At 45.2% G+C, this 22,133-nt stretch overlaps 1 protein-coding gene across 1 annotated transcript in view; it reads left to right on the top strand.

Moving 5' to 3' along the window:
- Window positions 1–14,102: 14,102 nt before the first annotated feature.
- colec10 (collectin sub-family member 10 (C-type lectin)) overlaps window positions 14,103–22,133 on the top strand; it is a gene marked incomplete at its 3' end in the record, with an annotated part of 13,221 nt that continues 5,190 nt past the window's right edge. Inside the window, exons 1-6 of the mRNA XM_084471862.1 lie at window positions 14,103–14,373; window positions 16,408–16,479; window positions 19,958–20,029; window positions 21,213–21,266; window positions 21,625–21,720; window positions 22,065–22,133. The exon at window positions 22,065–22,133 is cut by the window's right edge and continues 137 nt beyond it. Of these exons, the coding sequence (XP_084327988.1) occupies window positions 14,247–14,373; window positions 16,408–16,479; window positions 19,958–20,029; window positions 21,213–21,266; window positions 21,625–21,720; window positions 22,065–22,133 (490 nt within the window). The 5' untranslated portion in view covers window positions 14,103–14,246. The remainder of the gene's footprint in view (window positions 14,374–16,407; window positions 16,480–19,957; window positions 20,030–21,212; window positions 21,267–21,624; window positions 21,721–22,064) is intronic.

Below are 22,133 nucleotides of genomic sequence, written 5' to 3'. Positions count from 1 at the left end.
GTGTTTTCAATCCACTCCCACGTTAATCAATAACCAATTTCACACCGCAGGCCTGTCATATCTAACTTACTTTTTCAGCTGATCAATTTCAATGTCCATGATGGCCGGTCTGCATTCGATTAAGAGTGAAGACAAGGGTGCAAAGGATTTCCGCTTCCAATTCAGCTCCACGCCGGACGCCCTAGCGCTATGATTGGCTCATGGCACTGCCAGGTCATGGCACATTGCCGCCATTTTGCCGGCGTAACGACACAGGAAACAAGACGAGCGACGCCCCTCTGGGTTCTGCTTCCCGCCGCGGGCTCTGTGCCACCTCCCCACAGAACAGAAGTTCTCGCTGCAACAGAGTAGGACTGCTGTATCCGAGGTTTACACGAAAAGGCACAAGCGGGATTATTTTTCAGCGGCAAACAGAAGGTGCTTGTGGAGGTCTATGAGGAGTACGAGCATATAACAACTCAAAAAGGGAACACCGTAACCATTAATAATAACAGGGAGGCCGCCTGGCAAAAAAAATCGCTGATCTGTTGAATGCATAATTAGTATTTAGCGTAACATATTTTAATGCAATAGTGACCATAGTTTTGAAAACAGGGAGAAAGTGTCGAGGTAATGTGTCGGGCTTGTACCCGGTCGTCTGGGGTTCAATCCCCATGCAATTAGAAATTTATGAAGGACTACATTAATAAAATAACTTTTTTGCCATATATATTCCATTTATTTCATTCTATTACATTAAATAATAACCTATTAATCAAGGTTATTATGTAGGTTATTTATATCAATAACCTATTAATAAACTCAGCTGAATGGAATTTACATGGTTGACAATTTCCCGTGCAGCAGTGTCTTTGTCACTGTGACAAAGACATCATTAACATTAATATTAACATTAACTTTACCATGGGTTTTTGCAAGTTATATTTGGGTTCTGGGGAAATTATAAGACCTATTTATTATATAAAAAGTCAATTGTTAGGCCTACTTTCTGACATAAGGGAATTACAAAAATAATCCAATGACAAGAATTCTATGACAAAACAGGACGTGAACTCTGGCCGGCCACACCACAGCGCCAGTGCTAGACCAGTTACCGGTTCCCGCTTACGGTAGAATACATGTATTTGTATAAAAATGTATTGAGAAAATATCGTTGATAACATGCAATTCATTTAATTTTTTTATTTGCAATCATTTAATCTTAGACACTTTGTGAAAATATAGGATGCTATGTAAATTTGACCAATTGTGGTCTTTCCGACAAATGGATTTCTCTGAAACACCGCTAAAGTATGCCTGGCAGTTAGCCTGCCACCGACCAGGTTAGTTTTGTCTGATAAATTGCCATGGTTACTTAGCGGAGAGTCCCTTAAGTCACGTTAATGGAACACAACTCTAACTGAAAGTAGCGAGGCTTAGCGGATTCAGCCCGGCTTTGCGTTTAGCTTGGTTGATGGAATACCCCTCAGGTCCTTGTAAAAGAACGTCCACAAATAAGGTCATCATCAACAACAACAACGAGGTCTGTGGTCTAACGATTGCAATCATATGACCACACATATTGCAACCGTACACCGATAGTGCGGTACTTGTGCACGTGTCTGTGTACTCTCAGGTGCGATGGAGGCATGTTTCCTTCGGCCGTTCTTCTCTTTCCCACGGCATTAAGCTTTTTGTTACACTTTCAGAAGGGGGGGACTTGTGTTTGAGAGACACATGGAGAGGGGGAAGTTAGCAGAATGATCGTGACTCTAATTGACTGGCCAATCGTTGCCGTCAGGGCCACCTGTTTCCTGTGTGTTCACCTGGTCCTTCATTCAAACCCCACACACACCATGATCTGCCCGCCCACAGATCACTGCCACCGGCCTGGATGTCCCCCGCACCCTGCGTGGTGTCATGTCCCCCCTCTCGTCTCCCTGTGTCGGCAGGCCTGTGTGTGTCAGTAAGGGGGGGGGGCAAGACCTGACACTTGGCTTATATCTACGTTCAACTTGGACGAAAGTAGGAAGAGTTTTTTGCTGGCAGACGCTTGAAGACAGACAGAATGGAGTGTGTGTGTGTGTGTGTGTGCGTGTGCGTGAGTGCGTATGTACGTGCAAACCTTGTATGCTTTCTCAAAAGCACACGCACACACGCACACACACACACACACACACACACACGCACACACACACGCGCACACACACCGTGCATAAAGCAACATGGTCAGGTTTGACTTGCGCCAGAGCGCCGCTCCAGAAGCAGCCTGGGTCTTCTGTTGTCATGCCATAAGTCATCCGACGCAGACAGCGTCTTTTGTGGCCGTGATTTAACAGCGATCAGGAAAAAAAGCCCTGGGAACACAAAGCTTGGTCGAGAGTCTGAGGAGGATGTCGGGAGGTCAGCTCTCAGGTCTGCAAGACGGTTGCGTTCGTTTGTTTTCCTCTCGAGCTGCGATGGAAAACGGTGAGAAAACTTCCAAGAGATATTTTCCAAGGAATCCTGACACGCAGATATTATTTTCCTCTCCCAAAGTTCTTGTTCGTTTTTTAGGGTGAAAAATAACTTGGACATTCAGAGGTTCATTATGTTATATAACTCCTTGTTTAAGGGCTTAAAAACTCCTTAGTTTTCATTTTGTTTCCTAACCCTCCACTTATTTCAAGTCTCATCGTTCACTGGATGATGGCTGGACGGAGACCGATGTAAAACACAGCGGTCTGAACAAAGCCACCGCAGAAACACAATAGAAAATACTTTCTATTGTGTATACTCTCTGTCTATACATCCATTTGTATTCCATTCAAGTTCATCTGTTCAAGTGTGTTTAGTTCAAACTATCATTCGAAGCAGATATGTTTATTTGTGTGTCTTTCTAAATTACACACACGCGGCTCTTAAAAGCTTGTTATAAAACCGGACATACAAATGGTTTACGTCGAACTGTGTATACACAATTTCCCTGACATGTTTTCTATATTTCAATATGAGCCATATCCATACGTTCAGCCATCTGAACCTATAACAGAAAATGAATTTTAAAGAGTGTGATCCAATCTAACCTCGATTAAACACACACACACACACACACACACACACACACACACCGTGAACGAGGACAGGCAGACATCATCATTAATCCCTGAAGCGTTGAGAACGCCTTCCCTCTCCGGTTGGTGTGTTTTGTTATTCCTGAATCCTGGAGCTCCATCGCTTCCCGGAATGGATTATTATTATTTTACAGTCTGCTGACAGTCACGGCTAACCAAATGGATGTTATGTTACTCCATGCCAGGCTGACACAACCAGTATTGGTAGATTCAAATGTGTGTGTGTGTGTGTGTGTGTGTGTGTGTGTGTGTGTGTGTGTGTGTGTGTGTGTGTGTAAATATGTTTCTCGTCAATAAAACAGCTCCTCACTCCTCAATAAAAGAGTCAACATATGGATTTTAATAATCATTTTATAGAAGGGAAAAACTTTCAACACTGAGATAAACATGCCAAATATAAATATGCAGAGACCTCCATGAGGCAAATATATTAATAACCTAAGAAGAGCTTTCTGTGTGTGTGTGTGTGTGTGTGTGTGTGTGTGCAGTCAAGGTAAAGGCTCAGTAAGGCCCTGTCACATTACTCTCCCCTTAACGAGAACACTTGCTTTGAGTTCCCTCCACAGTAAAGTCGTCTCAAAGAGGGAAGATCTTTCCCTTTGAAATGGGACACCACTATAATTGATATTATGAAAATTTGCGTAGCGAACGTTCTCCCCTACGTCACGCGCAGCATCGACGTGTCTACACTACAGGAAGAAGCCTACTACTATTTTCATTCACATTTGAAAATGTGACCCTTGTGTCGAAAATAAGACGACCTACACATTCAGATCGTATAGTTAAATCCAGTCTATGGTTAAATAATTTAACATAATGTATAACTGTTTGAGAAACATGGAAAAATTGTTCACAAGGTATCCTTGGTAATTCGTGATACTCCCTTAGCTGCAAGTGAGGTACCGAGCTGGCTAGCTGCCAAGAGATGATTTTAAGGGAAAATAGACACCCCCTCTAAACACCCTCTCTATGTCATATGGAATACTTATTCACTAAAGGTTAAAGAATTATACTTTCATTCAATTTCATGATTTGTTTGAATCAATCACTTCACGTCGGTCAGTTCGCCAAGAAGAGTCGTTCGAATCGTTCCTTCCTTCCTTCCTTGAGTCACATTTCCGGTAGCGGTGAATCATGGTTCTCAGTCACTGAGTCGGTCAGCTCAGCTCCTCCCTCGTTCTCATTCAAAGGACTCATGAATGCACAGTTCTCAGCTGAGTCAGTCAGACTCAGCTCCTTTTAGCTGAGGAGCGCTTCATGTTCGGAATCGGGATGTTGTTGCCCGTCTGGCTCTCGTGACTTCTCAGTCCTCGAGTCTTCATCGCTAAACACAGTCAGTGAACGAACGGCGACTCGCAAGTCAGCGTCAGCGACTCAGCGACTAGTGGGTGGAGCTGGGAGTCGAGTCTCGGAGAACGAACGATACGAACAAGACGAACTGAAACGGGGAATCAGGTCGGTTCGTTAAAGAGTAGTTCGTTCGAACTGATTCGTTCGTGAACGAGCCATCGCTAGCTGGCACCACCTTTTATCCCCATCTAGATGGGGATAAAAGGGGGAGTAAAGGAATGATAATGGACAGGCGGGATTTGAACCCCTGGTCACTGGCGTCGGGGTCTTATTCTAATCCCCTACGCCACCGCCGCTACATCTCAGCGGTTGAAACCATATGCTATACATTTCTTACATGTATTTGTATTGGGGTGTATTTAAAGTGAATTCCCTAAATTATAGAATAAAGCAGTTTGGATGTTGCTTTTGCATTTTGAAATCATCATCACTCTATTGGGATTAATGGTGAACAATTCAGCATTTGGCATAGTTATTTTTTAGACAATATGCAGAATCTTTTCACTTACAAATTTACACAATCTGCAATTTTTTGCCAGCACGCCTCCCTAGCCTTATTATGTGCAACTGTGTTGCCCCTAGCTGTAATCTGATTCTTGAACTCCTCATAGGAATTCATTATGACTATCTGTTCCTCTTGAGTGAAATAGACTGCTCTTGATCTATCCATTTTGTAAAGGTGAGTAAAAAAAACTAAAGCGGAAAACCTGGCTTGACAAATCGAATCCTAAGTGAGCTTCATGGTACCATTGAACTCTGATTGCGTTGAGTTGCGTATATGTCGATCCAGGTTTTCCAAAGGAAGCATGGGTTCAGCGAGGTTCGTAGTATACCCCACAGGTGCCGGCACGCTGTCAGACGTTAAAAACATTCCTCACACTCCCTCGAGCAAAGGGTGTGCAGCCAGAACTCAACTAGCGCCCTGGAAAGGCGGTTGGCCGGAAGTAGCCTGCCCTTCATATTTACATAGAACTCCCCATTTAACATCCAGAAGTAACACAGAGATGTTCCCCAACACTTCAGGCCCGGACAGGTCTCAACTGAAAATACGGGTTGTGGGAATAACCCTCCTAACATTGAGCCGCTGGATTGAAGAGCATCAGCAATACACATGCATGCATGTTCAACTTGTGAGTGGGAACCTCCTGTCCACGATGGCAAGACACGCAATTGGTGAATATCTAACACACACACACACATCTTGGATCTCGGATAGCTTGGGTAAAGCATGCAGAAACTACTGTGGACAAACCCTAGAAAACCAATAGAACAAGGGGAGGTGAGAGGGAACACACGCACACACACACACACACACACACACACACACACACACACACACACACACACACACACACACACACACACACACACACACACACACACACACACACACACACCGTAGTGAGGACTCATCGCTGCTTCAGGGAGAATGAGACTAGATGAAGAGAGGACGTACCAGACCACACCATACCCGCTGGTCCATGCACTATCGTGGTAGTTTGTGTCTGGGATAGTCACACTCAGTCCTTCAGTCCGTGTCATGGACCAGTAAGATGATTGGTTATGAACGTTTTACCTTCGCAAGGGCAAGTGACGTGAGTCAGTTTTCGTCACTCGCTAGTGGACTTGATGTTGAAATAAAGTTCCTCCTACCCAAAATATCCCGGGAGAAGCAGGGAGTTCGCTACAGAGTTACCCCTGTATAACGGTACAGAGTTATACACAGGTAGAGGAAGAAAGCTGAAGCTGTAGAAATCTTAGAACACGCATTTGTATCCACTTTATTCCGCGAACCGCGTTAGACTGATGAGGCTCTGGGACTGGGCTAATTATTGTGCCTTGAATCGTCAAGGCAGACTGGATAAAGTCATCGCCACACATGCTCATGAAAGAGCTCTGGCGTGTCAGCACTGAACACTTGCTTTCCCTGTATCGCTGCGCCATCATGTCAATACCTATCAGGAACAATCCGAGTACAATAAACCTGTAACAATGAACACTATTTGAATTCTAGACTACGTATTCTGTGCATAGCAACCGACCTCATGTGTATGAAGTAATTTGTTAATCAGTCCATATTTATTCCAGCATCCTTGCACTATTGTCTTGGTGCTAAAACTAAATTGTTGTATGCAGTATTTAAATGTCTATATATACCTTTGTTATATAATAGTTTATGGGTTTATGTTACGCTCATTGTCTTTGTTCATCTGTATGGCTAGTCTGTGTATGTACTTTGAGAGCAAGGATATATCCGGTGTCGAATTCCTTGTATGTGTGTGAATATACTACTTGGCGAATATGGCTGATCCAGATTCTGATTCTGATTCTGATAAGCTGGTTTATTATAACATCTACCTGTGTTCTGTGCATCGGCGCAAAGCATACTTCCTTTCTTCGTCTGTGTTTTGACTAATCACATTGCTGGAGGCCAGGATCAGTCAGAGGGCAATTGGCTCTCAAACTCACCCCCATTCATGTTCAATTTGACGCATTACTTATTTTGTAGTGCAGCGAAAGACAACCACGCGTCTGTAGTTACAAAAACTAAACAAATCTACGAGGATGGAAGTGAAATGTAAAACGGAAGTACAACAGAACAGGTTAGAGTGACAGGTGAGCTGTCCTCAACCTTGGGAGAACGACAAAAAAAAACGATCTGGTTCAAAACGACTACGGCGCATGTCTGCACCTGCAGAGGCCTCTGCGGTGGGGCGGTCGTTCCCCGTTCCCCTCTGTTCATACCTCAGCAGCACACCCTCAGCTCGGTCGGCACCTTCATAGGGTCCACTGCCCATCCCTCTCCTCCTTTTCCTGGTTCGCTGTGATTGGCCGCTCAGTGTTTCTACACCCGTTTTCCATAATCTCCTTTCCGCACCAAGACGTTGTTTGATGTTGCAGGGCCATTATGCAAAAAGTCTGGGGGGGGGGGGGGTAAGAGACAGTTAGGATTTACATAATAGAGGCCTCTTTTTCATCCCCCAGAGGCCCTCTTGTTACACAGCGCATGCGTTTTCTTTTCTTGATTCAACTGGGAAAAAAAAAAAAACGACTTTTATGAGAAACGTTTATTTCAACTATTTCAGCTATTTCGAAAAGATTCCCGCCGACCAACCAACCGACCGAACCGACCGCAGATTCTTTATCTATCATCTGTGTGGATTCCTTCCTCCAAGAGAAAGAGACGAGGGAGAGGGAAAACAGAGGATGGTTATTAAAGGGTTGGGGGGTTCTGGTGGGGAAACGGCTCTCCCTGCATGCAGCGTCGCTGCCGTCGTGGTGCAGCCAGGAGGCCCGTGAGGCCTGGGCAGCGGGGGCAACACAACACCTGATTACAATGAGCTGTTACCAGGAGGAGGCCTCAGCACCAACTGTTTACGTGTCAAGAGCGACACAGAGAATGGGCGGTTTCTAAACTCATGAATGTTTTCCACAGAATAACTGCAGTGTTTTTCCCCCACACATGCGGAGGCGTTTACCAGATTTATATTTTAACATGCCCACTGTTTCTCGTTGTTAACGGCTAATAAGCAGCATGGCCGCTGGAAGACGAAGCGGCACCCTTTTGACTTTGGCTTTAACTGACCTGGTTGGCCGAGAGTGGCGGCCAAATGGCAGAGAGAAACTTTATAATTCAGTAGTGGAAGTGATTATCATCGCCTTTATTGTCAACAGAATAGCCAAGGAAAGCGGACATTGGGAATTCTGACACAAAGGTTACCGCATTAAAAAAGTGGGCGAGGAAAGGGAGGAGGAAGGAAGAGAGGAGGAGGAAGGAGAGAGTGTGGAAGGAGACATGAGGCTGACGATAGAGGACTTATGAATGGATTAAATAACGTTTTTGTTTGCAAACATTGTTTTGCTTTTAAATTCAAAAGGTCCTACATTTTTTGAACAAAAAGCCTGTGTAGCACTCGTTTGATGTGGTAGTTGTCAGATTGGCTTAGTGTATTGAAAATAAATTCTCCAAGGTTTATGTGGAGGTCAAACGCACGCACACACAGACACACCCACACACACATGCTCACACATGCATGCATGCACGCACACACACACACACACACACACACACACACACACACACACACACACACACACACACACACACACACACACACACACACACACACACACACACACACTCACACATGCTCACTCACACACAGACACACACACACACACACACACACACACACACACACACACACACACACACACCCAGCACACGCCCAAACACGTGCTCACACAGCAGGCGTTTATTCTTGCTGAGTTACAACTGCTTAAATCTCAGAAAGAGAAAAAGGAGTGTGTGATATTAAATTGAGACTTAAAGGCTGGCCCGGGGCTGCAGCAACACTGTGAAAACAACAAGACATCCACCGGGGTGAGGTGGGGCCGCGGGACATGCTAAGGCGTGGACCCTCAAGATGTGGTTTTTCCGCGCTTGCCGCTCAAAGCCATGTTGTTGTTCAACGCTGTCAATTACCCGCATGGCAGACTATGCAAGGAATTGGCCGCGACCGCCCGCCGCCGTCAAAGGAAATTATTTTTCAATAGCAGCGCACCCAGGAATGGTTTATTCTGCTTGTATCTTTGTTACCACACAATATAGATATTAGCTGTTTTCATATTTGACGTTAGCGGTTCGACTGAATCGTCTCAAATGTTCATGTTGTTTCGCCGTGTTTTGAGGGAACATCTGGTGCACAGTTGTACGAGCGTTGTTGTTCACGTGGGACGTCGGGGATTGATTTGAAACGGCAGCGAAATGAATGAAAAATGTTCACCTATGTTTCGTCGAGAGTGAGATCGGCTGAGAACTGACCTTTTTGGTTTGTGGTGTGGAGGAGATTACATACTTTAAACCATTTCCACACAGCAGATGAAGGAAGAGGGCATTAACTGTGTGTGTGTGTGTGTGTGTGTGTCTGTGTCTGGGTGTGTGTGTGTGTGTGTGTGTGTGTGTGTGTGTGTGTGTGTGTGTGTGTGTGTGTGTGTGTTGTGGGCCTAAACAAACAATAGGCTATCAATAGCCTTAGGCTGGTATCAAGGCAGTTTAAAAATGTCTGATCCGGCGTGGATGTTTTACGGGAATCTGTCTTTATAATCACAGGAGTAATTACACAGTAGTCCACGCAATATTTACAGAACCGTATTTTATAGTTAGCCTGTTTCAATCATAGCAGAGACGTCGTTTTTTTTAAAGAAAAAAGCAACAACACACACATCAAGCAAGACGCATGTAGCATAATGTCTGATGTCCGTAATGTCTTTACCTTTATGGTGTGTACAAATACAAATGCACATGAGGCAGCAAGACCCGATCTTCACACCGCAGGTAGTGGGTGAGGTTCACTTTTAATGTTTAATGGCCATAAGCTGATAATAGGGGTGGTTACGAGTGCCTCTTTAAGGGCGTGTGTGGGGCCTCTTCTAGGCAGCGTGTTTAGATAGGTTTGTAATCCCTGGCTTTTGCTGAGCTTTTATATATCTTGGAGCGTTTGTCTGCTCACCTGCTCTGTCTGTGCTCTGCTGTCTTTCTCCGGTGCTGCACGTAAATACACGTAACTACAACGCAAATATATCCACATGAATGCCTAAATATACATAAACACACACGCATTTTGTTTCTCCAGGAAGCAGCACCACACACTATGCAAATACAACAACAGGCCCCATCAGCAGCAGGCAACAATGACTAAAACTGTCCATTTCACTCGCGCGCGCACACACACACACACACACACACACACACCCCTACACACACACACACACACACACACACACACACACCCATGCGCATATGCACACACACTCAAAAAACTGAGAAAATTAAGCATTAAGCCCTCTAACATCGTAAACAATAGAAAGTACATTAGATTGTCTTAGGACCTGTTCATCTTGTGGCAGTTTGAAAAGAAACAGCGATCACAAATCAAAACAAATACAAAAACGTACAAAAAACACAATCACACACACAAAAAAAAAAAACACAATCACAAAGAAATGCATCATACGACAAGGTATACACAAACGATCCTAGTTTGTACAGTTGTCAACCCTGCCCGGTGCGGTTGAATCACCGCTCATTTGTATAACTGTTCAACACCTCGTTACCGTGGCAACCCAGTATTTTGTTCCAAGGGGAAGTGGCCTACAAAAAAAAAGGAAGTGTCAACACCAACCCTTTTCTCTTCCTTTGTCGTTGACATCTTTGATCGTTGAACTTGACCTCCGCCTCTTGCACACTCTCCCTCTGAACCGACCTCCTGAATTGTCCGCCTGCACTGGAACAACCAACATTTTTTAAACAGGCTCCAACACTATATGTGAAACGCCGGTGGGCCGACTCCAGCACCTCAACTCCAGACCTCCTCACCGTCTCCGCTGGGTCTAGGCGGGCTATCGGAAGGTGGAGGTGAGGTCTCACCAAACTAGAGGTGTGCTTTCAATCAGTGTTGGCACAGACGCTTGGGGCGGCAGTAGCTCAGGAGGTAGAGCGCGTTTGCGGATAATCGGAAGGTTGCTATAGTTTGATCCCCGGCTCCTCCTAGCAGAGTGTCGAGGTGACACAAGAACCCTCACCCCAACTGCTCCCAAAGAGCTGGCTGTCGCCCTGCCTGGTTGACTCCGCCGTCGGTATGTGAATGTGTGTGTGAAGTCACTTTGGGTAAAAGAGTCAGCCAAGGATCCCTAAATGTAAAATGACCACTCGGCTCAGTGAAGATGGCTAGTTATTAACTGATCCCTCATGGTGTGACGAGCAGAGCTACAACCTAAACAGAAACACACCAAGTCTTTGATTCTTTACAGACCCCGGTCCACTCTGGTCTTTGTTGGCTCTCCAATAATAAAATGCAGTACCTTGGCATTCCAGGTGTTGTCGCGAGCAGGCAGGTGTTAAAGCAGGCAGGTGGTCAGGAGAAAGCTCGTTTTGAAAGGATCCAACTGAAAAACATCTCACCCCTCCCCTCAGGCCTCCCTCCCATCGCCACTCCCCCCAAACACGGGGCTAGCGCGCTAGCTTTAGCGCTGGCGCTGCCTAGCCTTGAGGTAGACTCCAGGCAAGCGCAGTGAGAGTGCGACAGGTGGCCGGGTAGGGAGACAGACAGACAGGTAGAACACCTAATCATTTCATTGGGGCAGAATGTAAATATTGGACAGACTTATCGCAGGCATGTGAAAGCCGCAGATACCACACAGGTTTGTTTTTTCCTGATTTCCCTTCGCTGACATTAAACAGCCAGCAGGTGATGGAGATGTTAAGGCAAACAGAGCAGTTCAAATTCAAACAATTGACAAAGTTGTTTAGAGTTCAAACAGCCTTTTCCAATTAATACACTGCGAGGCGTGGTTGGAAGAGCATAAATAAAGCTGTGAAGAGGAAGGCGAGACTGTGTTGGCTTCCAATATCCTCCTTTGTCAAAGGAACAAACGGAATAACAGAGGAACAGGTGCTCAACCCTGTTTATGGTCTCCTTGAAGACCTTCAAGGAGAAATATTACTCAAGGAGTCTCTGAACTTCCTACAGTCTTTTCAAAGTAAAGTGCCTTTCAATATAAACCAAAAATCCAGGGCTGTTTTCAATATAAATCAGATATGGCTCCTCAACACACACACACACACACACACACACACACACACACACACACACACACACACACACACACACACACACACACACACACACACACACACACACACACACACACACGCACACGCATGCGCACACATGCACACACATACCAAAAAATGGATGCTTCAACTAAAATTTGAAGCATTTCTTCTTTTAACACTATGGACCAAAATACAAAGAAAGTGAAATGGACTTGAATGTGCCAATGACGAATAGGGTAGGATTAATCAATAAAGAATGTGTGCATGTGTGTGTGTGGTTGTGTTAATGTTCTTGTGTGTGTTCTTTTAGGCGAAACCATAAAAGCAGGGCCCTGTTGCGGTTATACTTACCAGCACAGAGTCAACCCTGTCAGTGATTCACACTGAATTCCATTGTCCCTAAATAACAAGGGAACGCTATCGACACCACATGTAAACAATTAGACTTAATGAGGTTATTCCTTGTGTGTGTGTGTGTGTGTGTGTGTGTGTGTGTGTGTGTGTCTGTCTGTCTGTCTGTCTGTGTGTGATTTAGTCCAGAAGTTTTGAACTTTCAAAAACCAGAACACAAACACAAGACACAAAAATAACACAGACACACGCACACGCACACAGACACACACACACACACACACACACACACACACAATGTTCCATCCATCCATGTTGAGGTCCAGCCAGAATGCCCCTACTGCTCTGGAGAAAGACAGAAACGGGCTGATTTGTGAGTGATCAAAGTGGACTTTGGAGGACTGCACTTCAAAGAGACAAAACACTCTCGCCCCTAGTGACTTCTCCAACTAATGGATGGAGACACACACATAAAAACAATCAATCAGCCATTCCGGCAAACATCTAACCAACCCGCCCCAGACACACTGCTGGCTGTGATCCCTTCCACTGTCTCTCTCCTCATTTATTTATCGTTGTATCTAACTCTCTCTCTTCCTTGTTTCCCTTCTGTCTGAATTACTTTCTCTGTATCACTGGCCCTGTTATCACTGGACCACTAACCACACGCACGCACATAACACACACACACACACACACACACGCACACACACACACGCACACACACACACACACACACACACACACACACACACACACACACACACATGCACACACGCACACACACACACACACACACACACACACACGCACGCACGCACGCACGCACATACACATACACACACACACACACGTGCGCGCCCATTCGTGCACGCGGGAGTATATCCATTTCCTCAGGCTCCCAGACTCCTTAATCTGTGGACATTGTCATCACATAGTGACAAACCAAGAAACGCAACTATGGAAGAATGTGTGTGCTGTCTGTGAATGTGTATTCTTCCATTCTGTGTGTGTGTGTGTGTGCGTGTGTGTGTGTGTGTGTGTGTTATGTAGCTATTGATTGCTAGTTTTTTCTTTCTAATGAGCTGGGAAGCTTGTGGCTTATCAAGGTTATTTCCAATAGTTTCATTCTGTAATATCCCCCTCATTATGTCACTTTTAATCCAACAGATGGGCATCAAAAAGTACAAATCGCGTCAGGCCATGACTTGTAGCACTGCCTGTGTAAACCCTGAGTTAAGACCCTTGGTTAGGACCCTCATTATACTATTTACACTTACACATGCGCTCTACAGTGGTGGAAGATGAGCTTAGAGGGGCCGGGGAATGCAGATATCTGGTGAGTGTAATTTACGTTGTGACAGCTGAGTGATAAGACACTGCAAACAAATTCCAAAGGATGCGCGCGCACGTGTGCCTATGTGTGTGTGTATGTGAACACAAATGTGAATGTGTAAATGCTCCTGTGTATGTCGGTGTGTATGTGTGTGTGTGTGTTTATGTGTTATATTTCTTGACAATGTTTATATCTGTGTGCTAGTCTATCTTGAGTTGATGTGTGTGTGTGTGTGTGTGTGTGTGTGTGTGTGTGTGTGTGTGTGTGTGTGTGTGCGTGTCTTCTGTAAACAACAGTGCTGTTCTGATCCATTCTGATTGGTGGTGTAATAACAACAGTCTGAACCAGAGTCGTCCACTGATCCCAGAACTGGCCTTCCACCCAGTCTGACCAGCAGTAGCTGCTTCAGAACCTGCTAATACCATCAAGAAGTGGATCCAGCGCCTTGCTGTCTTTCCTATCTTCTCCAGTTTTCTCTTGTTGGATCAGAACTCAGGAGATGATGGTGAGAGAAGGACTCCAGAGGAGACTGCTGTTATTGGTCAATCTTTTTGGCGTGATGGAGCTCATTGGCTCCTGTGCCTCTCCTGAGGTGTGTAGTAGTGTTTTACTACCGGGACCTAAAGGTAAGCAGACTTGGGCGGACAGTGCACGTTGTATGTGCGTGTGTGTGTGTGTGTGTGTGTGTGTATGTGTATGTGTATGTCTGTTAGTGTGTGTGTGTGTGCATTTGTGGTTTGCCTTGAACTTTGAAGTCCCTGGAAAATACTATATTTTAGAAAACTGATTCCCACGGTAATTTCTCCTTGCCTTATCTCACATCCAAGCCATTCACCCCGTCCCAAAACATTTCATATTTCAGCCAAAGAAAATCTGGGAAGCAAGGCCATGTGTCAAACAAATATATTTTACTAACGGACTGGAACATTCTCTATTAACTTTGGCTGACAACCGCCGCTTTCTCTATATTAATATTTTCATTTAAATTTATTCAGTGTGTAAAATGTTAAAATACTTTTGCTTCGTAAAACAAGTTTGCAGTCCTGCTGTGAACCATGTACTCACGCAAAAAAAACACTAAGTACGAAACGACAGAATGTGTTCAATCTTGTAACAGAATTTCCCCCCCCCAAAAAAACGACAAAGATCAGATGAAAACACAGTCGACGCAGCGAAAAACCCAGTGGACTATTTTCACACTAGTGCGAATAAAACCACCCACCCATAATGAGCTCTGAGTTTAAAGAGGCAGCGAACACACAATGCCCTGTAGCTCGTTAGCAAGCGGTTAGCTACTTCCACCGCACAGTTCCTTAGCAGCGAACCGCCGCCCCCCCCTGCTCTCCGTTTAATAGCATCCAGTAGTGGGGTTTTGTGGAAGGCCCCCCGCTGATGCAGACAGCAGTAACCCAGGGGAGACGACAGACAGACCCTTGTAAACCCACCCAGCCAGCGAAACTCCACTCCGGCTTGTAGGATTGCCGTTTCATCAGTTCCAGTCGGGGCGGTTTTCACGACGCTCGCGTGTACAAAACCGAGCAGACAAAGCCTTGAAGAGTGAAGGGGTTTTATTTCGGGTACGCGCTTGCTCCTGCGTATAAATAAAGGGAAATAGGAACGAATTGAGTTAATGGTGAACACAGTCGGTTCCAGGTCTGGACGAACGGGTCTGTGGGTCTGTGGGGGAGGTGGTTGTCCCCAGGGGCGGTGGTGGTGAAGGCTGGTAATAGTTCAATGAGCTCATGGCCTATGGGTTGAGGCTGGGGGGGGTGAGGCGGTGAGGGGAGGGGGGGGCGGGTCAACAGCTGGACCACAGGGGGAGGAACAGTTCATACCCAGGGTGTTCTTGACGATGGATCAGATCAGGGTGCCTCGGGGAGGAACGCGTTGGGCCTTCCTTGTGTGACGTGTGTTTATGACCCACGTCTCTCCTGAATACACCAAGCATTTCTAAGTCGTCTCTCTTATTCGTCCCGCTAAATTCTTATCGTACAAGGTGTATGGAAGGAGGATTCGGATTAAAGTCGGGATTAAAGTCATTCAACCCTCCTTCGGTTCCCCGTTAGCTCTCGCAGGAACACAGCCATGGACTCGACGGTGACGGTCACAAAATGTTCACCTGTGGAAGGAACCGGAGGGAAACGCCGGTCTTAGCCATACAGTCAGTGCCAACGTGGAAATTATTATTTGAACAGCTGCTGGTAAACTCTGAGAGACTATTTTCACAAGACTCATCAGACAGTGTGTGTGTGTGTGTGTGTGTGTGTGTGCGCATGCATGTGCGTGTGCGTGTGTGTTTGTGGTGGAGGTTGGGGGCCCGACGCTATCGTTTATTCAAATGTTTGTTACTCAAACTGTGAAAATTGAAAATGCTAAAAATCATCACTTTTACTTCTGCTACTACAAATACCAATACTACTACTACTGCCAATACTACTAATACCAATACTACTACTACTGCCAATACTACTAATACTACTACTAATAGCACTACTACTACTACTGCTGCTTCTAGTACTAATACTGCTACTACTACTTCATCATCCACTACTGCTTACACCAATATAACTACTATCACTGCTATTGTACAGTATAGAAACTACTACCACTAGTTATTACCCTTGCTCAGACGAGACCACTCTACCTGAACTTGTTTCCAGGAGACGAGGGGGAGGTGGGAGACGTTGGAGAGCAGGGGACCCAGGGGAAGCTCGGGCCCCCAGGAGCCCCAGGTGACTATGACTCCATTAACTCGGTGTGTGCTGGCGGATGAACTGGTGGAGCGGTCGACCACGGCCCCGCACCGTCTGCAGGATCCATCGCCGACCCAAGACCAGGCCCCCTCCCCTCCCTAGAGCACGTCTCACGCGGGCACCTGGCGTCTTCACACACGATAATCACATCCTAAAAGCGATAATCACACGCTTCGGGGTCGTCCATTGTTCTATTAAGCTTGGCGGTGATTGATCATCGTCCCAGCTGTTTGTCTGTGTCTGTTGCCGTGTAAGCAGAGCTTTTGCACTGTTTAAACATAAACTCGACATTCTTTGCCTAAAAATAAAGGGAAATATCCAGAAGGTTAACATAACGTCAACCTTTAAATACATGTTAAAGTCAAATCAATGTTTTGCGAAGGAAAATTCCCAGCTAATACCTGTAATAACATATCCTCACGGTGTAGGCCCGTATAAGATTGCATTGGCTCATCCCCTAAATACAGGATATGCACGATTATTTCTAATATGAAAAGTGACACTTTGCTGGATTTAGTGTTTTGTTTTGCTGCTCCGTGAGACATACTTGGATAACCCAGGTCAGCTGTGCCGAGCGGTATCCTCTCTCCTCTGTGGTGGGAAGCAGAGTCGGACAGCCCCTGCGTGGCGGGGGAGGAAACCCCAGGTGTTTCCATCACTGAGGAGAGCACAGGCGCCTCATCGTGTGACATCACCTGGCATTCAATACACACATTCAACTGACACCGACTGGTACCGACATACATACAGCCACACATACACAGACACACACACACACACACACACACACACACACACACACACACACACAGGTGTATGCACAGGTGTGCACGCACACACACACACACACGGTCACACACGTACACAAACATATACATACACACACACACACGGTTGCATGCACAGATGTACACGCACACACACACACGGTCACACACACACGCACGCACGCACACACACACACACACACACACACACACACACACACACACACACACACGCAGACCTAAATCCCACAGCAGGCCTGCGCTCTCCAACGTGTGTGAGATACAGAAGCCAGGATACTTTGAGTCATTTCCAAAGTGCGTGCGTGAAAGAGGAAAAGAAAAGAGACAGTTCTGCCTCCACGCTTCAACTTTTCACCTCCACCCTTTCTTCATGACACATCCAAGTCTCCGACGCGGCTTTTCATTTCCACCGCGCGGCACCCCTCGTCATTATGGTTTCCCTGTGTTTATGTTTCCGGCGGTCACGCACGACAGCAGGCTCCCGTGCGCTGCTAGCCTGCATCATGTCAGCGCAACCATGTGCACGGGCACACGTACATACTCTCTGTTCAACAGGAAATTACAAAACCTTCCCCTCCCCGCCGTCTCGCTGCAGAAATGTTTTTATTTGTCTTTCGAAAGCCGCTAACTGAAGGAGTGACGCTGCCAGTGATTTATTTGGCACGGAGCGTGTGCCACCGCCCCGTCACACAACCTGCTCCAGATAATGTGGTGGAATTTCCTCCCGATAAATTTCCCTGCAACAGGCAGATGGATTTTTCTAAAGCCCAACCGTTACCAGAATAACGGTTTGTATTTAATTGCAATGCCCAAATGCCAGGTAGGCCTCGCACCACATATCCCTAGAGCACTGAAATGTATTTTTTTGGTTGTTGGGGTTTCTTGGCAGGTCATGACTCATGAGTGGACTCAGTCAGTTGTGTGTGCAAGTTCGACTCCACCCCAGGTTTTGTTTGGTTGCAGGGTTTGCGTTTGCAAATGTGTTTGATTTCTTCGAAAGTCTTATCAGCATTCCTCTGATCTGTTAAGGTGTCGGTCTGCTAAGTAAGAGTGAAATGTGTTGCGTTGGACGTTAGACGCCCTCGTTTAGCTCGGCAGCAGCAGCAGCTGGAGTGTCCGGTCGTTACACCAGTTAGAGACACTGGTGATTAAAAGAAAAACACTGCAGTGATAGGCGCGTGTTATCTCTGGAAGTTTAGACAGACCGTTAAACTGGCAAGCGCACTCCTGGGAAAATAACAAAAATCCCTCAGAATGGCTTTCCTTGAAGAGGGACTCAAGGAGCCAATGGCACAAACTGACTCAAAGGAAATTTGCATAAGAAAATGTAATATTATCATAATGGTCTTCCCCCTGATTATTAGTTCCTCCACGTGGTTGCTTATACCATTATGGGTGTCCCTGGTTGACAAGGGTGTGTGTGTGTGTGTGTGTGTGTGTGTGTGTGTGTGTGTGTGTGTGTGTGTGTGTGTGTGTGTGTGTGTGTGTGCGCGCGCGCGTACGTGTGTTTGTGTGTATTCTTTGTATACATAGCCTTACAGGCTGTAACAGGTCATGTTGTAACAGCTTTGAAAGTACCAAAAAGTATGGCCTTTACCAAAGTCACGCGGCAAACCCTTGACTATCTAGTAATATTAAACTGTGTGTGTGTGTGTGTGTGTGTGTGTGTGTGTGTGTGTGTGTGTGTGTGTGTGTGTGTGCGTGTGTGTGTGTGTGTGTGTGTGTGTGCACGTACGTGTGTTTGTGTGGATGGGTCTGTTTTATTGTGTTTCAATGGTCAACAATGGTTGGTATATCGGTATATATCGTTGGTAATTCATAATCATGAATTATTATTATTATTAATTATGAGTAGTTGGCCTCCTTCCTGGCTGTCACCCATAAGTTACACCCAGTCTATCATTACTATAATGATTGTCCCAGTTGTTCTTGTGAGAGATGGTTCTGAGCTTGAATGTGGGTTAGATATCAGAATCCCCCATATGTCCACGAGGAGAACTGTAGCTTCTCCAAGACCTCACACATCTCCGCAGCCCTCACGCCTCTCGCCAGCTGCTCCTGTGGGAAGCAAAGGAGTGGAAAAGTGGGGACAGCGAGTCATTTAGAGGCTCAACGTCTTTGTACGCGCCTTAAGGCTCAACATGGCTGTGTGAAGGACTTTGCTTTGCTCTGCGCGAGGACAAGAAAATCCCTCTGAATTGCCGCTGGGTTACTGTGATGTGTCCCTTCGCATTTTGTTCATTTCTTCTGAGGGTTCTTGATTTGCAGACGGATCATTTCCTGAGGAAATATACTTGCTTGGGAATCGTCCAATAAAACCTGTCAACCAAACTCTTTTCTCATGGAAGTAATACTTTTCATATCCTCTCTAGCAGACTTTCCTCTCAATCGTTGAATAACATTACCATGTCCCACTGGTTACTTAAGATCAGTGATGTTTAACATATTCATGTAATAATCTCAGATAATTAACATCTACAATACAGGTTTATTATAAAAAAAGGAAGTGATTTTCTTTGTCAAAATCTTTAGTTCCATGCCTATCACCCTGTCTCTGCACTTCCAATAAACCTCTCTCTCTCTCTCTCTCTCTCTCTCTCTCTCTCTCTCTCTCTCTCTCTCTCTCTCTCTCTCTCTCTCTCTCTCTCTCTCTCTCTCCATCCATACAGGGGCGCCAGGAGACATGGGTCTTCTGGGAGAGCGTGGTCACATGGGAAAGATGGGGCCAATAGGAGACAGAGGTAGCTCAGCGATTTAAAAAAAGAAAGCACCATGATCAGATCCCACTGCGATGGTTCTTCCTCTCCTTCCAAAGCTTCCTCATCTTAATCTCTCTGGATTTTCCTCTGATGTCATTACAACAACACAATCTTAAGGGATCATCTCTGAGGATCTTGCGTGTCCGTCCGTGTATGAGAGTTATAAGGTTATAATTGCACAATGTAGTGTTACTTAGGTCGTTAAACACCAGGTTAATAATACCCAAGATAAGCCCTTCTTACCTAGTAACATGGGTGTATGTATGACATTAAGGAGGTTAGGGCCTTCTCAGGGCCTTCTCGTGTAGCATGCTACCCATAGATCTACACCAAATAGAACAGATCCCTCTTCACATAGAAAAAGATAACACAGACTATGGGAAACCAAATGTGTTGGCAAACACTGGCGTTTGAAAGTTGTAAGTCAGTTATTTCAATATATTTCTATGTTCTATATATATATATGTTATATAAATTTCTATTCAACTTCCAACGTTTAAATATTGCATTGTAAATATATGCTTAGGGATTTAATTTATCGTGGAAAAAATAAGCAACCAAGCCACAGAATCAACCATTAAATATGTGGCAGGACTTTTAAGTATCTTGTTTGAAGATATTATGGAACCGTACATTGTTGGTCAAAGGCAGTTTGAGCGTTTAATAAACCAAACATTGCTGGGAATACATTTCAAAAGCTCTACTTATTAAGTAATAATAATGTTACTTTTATGTCAAAGCCTACCCCAGGGGCAGCTATAGGTTGAAAGGCACAATCTGAATTTCAGCTTGTTGCGTGTGACTTTGGTTGAAGGGTCTGCATATGGCAGTTGGAGGGAAATCACAGTTACAGCACAGGTACACACTTCAGGTACAATGTGGTCTCTTTCTCAAACAAAAACAACCAGGGTAATTTTTGTGTGTTTTACCACTTCCCCTTAATGTGTAACTGCCGTTTGGGATAGCGTTGAGGTCAGTGTTACGTAAAATCAGCCATTAAAATCAGACTATTATTCCTACTCTGGGTGTGGCACTGCCATCTAGTGGTATAATTGAATTATTACACCAAGCTACAGACACAATGTAAAACTAGACAAGGAAAAAACATGGTCTAGAAGGTGGTGCAGGTCTTAGAGTGAGCTGATTTCTTGTGTTTATCTTGTAGGTGAGAAAGGCGTTTCTGGCTGGACTGGACCATCCGGATTACAAGGAAAACCTGGTGATTCTAATCATGTACAATATAATGAGTCATGATTAATAACCGTTCCAGCACAAATAAAAAACAATTACATGTGAATTATTATATATCAGAAGCATGTCCACTCATGTTAAACTAGTGGCTTGCCGAAATTCTGAATGATGAATCATGATATTGTAACACACAAGGAAAGGAGCTCAGGGAGAACATGAGGTTTACATTTTGCTCTTTTGTTGTTCTGGATCCAAAACTCCCTGACCTGGTTCAAACACACCATTTAAGATCTGAGTCCAGCATGCAGCCGCTACGATACAATGAATGACCCGTCGTGTGAAGGATGGAAAGCAGAGGATGAAAGGTTGTATGTTGAATCTCCCAGGTACGACCTGTGACTGTGGGAGGTACCGGAACGTGGTGGGACAGCTGGACATCAACATCGGACGACTGCAAAACTCTGCCAAATTCATAAAGAAAGGTGTATGAAATGGCCAATATTTGTGTGAACATGTTTGTTAGCTAATGTCTTATCCATGTTATGTTAAATTATTGAGTAATATTGGGACAATATTGGGACAAAGTTATAACAAAAACGTAAAAATATCGGGACATAGTTTTAATCGTAAAAGCAAGAGTTAGTTGCATAACCTCTTCCTAACTAAATAAAACCCATCTCTTCTGTTTATTCCACACTTTGCACTCTCAACATTCCCCGTTCCTCTCAAACCCTTCTCCACACGTCTCCACACACGCTAGTAGAACGTTATACACACAGAAGGAATGAGAAGGCCCAGTAACACCTGTTACCCCTGCCTGCCGTAGTGCTCTTGGGCCTGAGGGAGACGGAGGAGCGCTACTACCTGCTGGTGACGGAGTCCCGGGCCTTTGGGG

The sequence above is a fragment of the Micromesistius poutassou genome (assembly GCF_964030765.1).
Source record: "Micromesistius poutassou genome assembly, chromosome: 8".
Taxonomy (NCBI): Eukaryota; Metazoa; Chordata; class Actinopteri; order Gadiformes; family Gadidae; genus Micromesistius; species Micromesistius poutassou.
The sequence above is the reverse complement of the archived record's forward strand: the minus strand, read 5'-3'. Positions and strand labels throughout refer to the sequence as shown.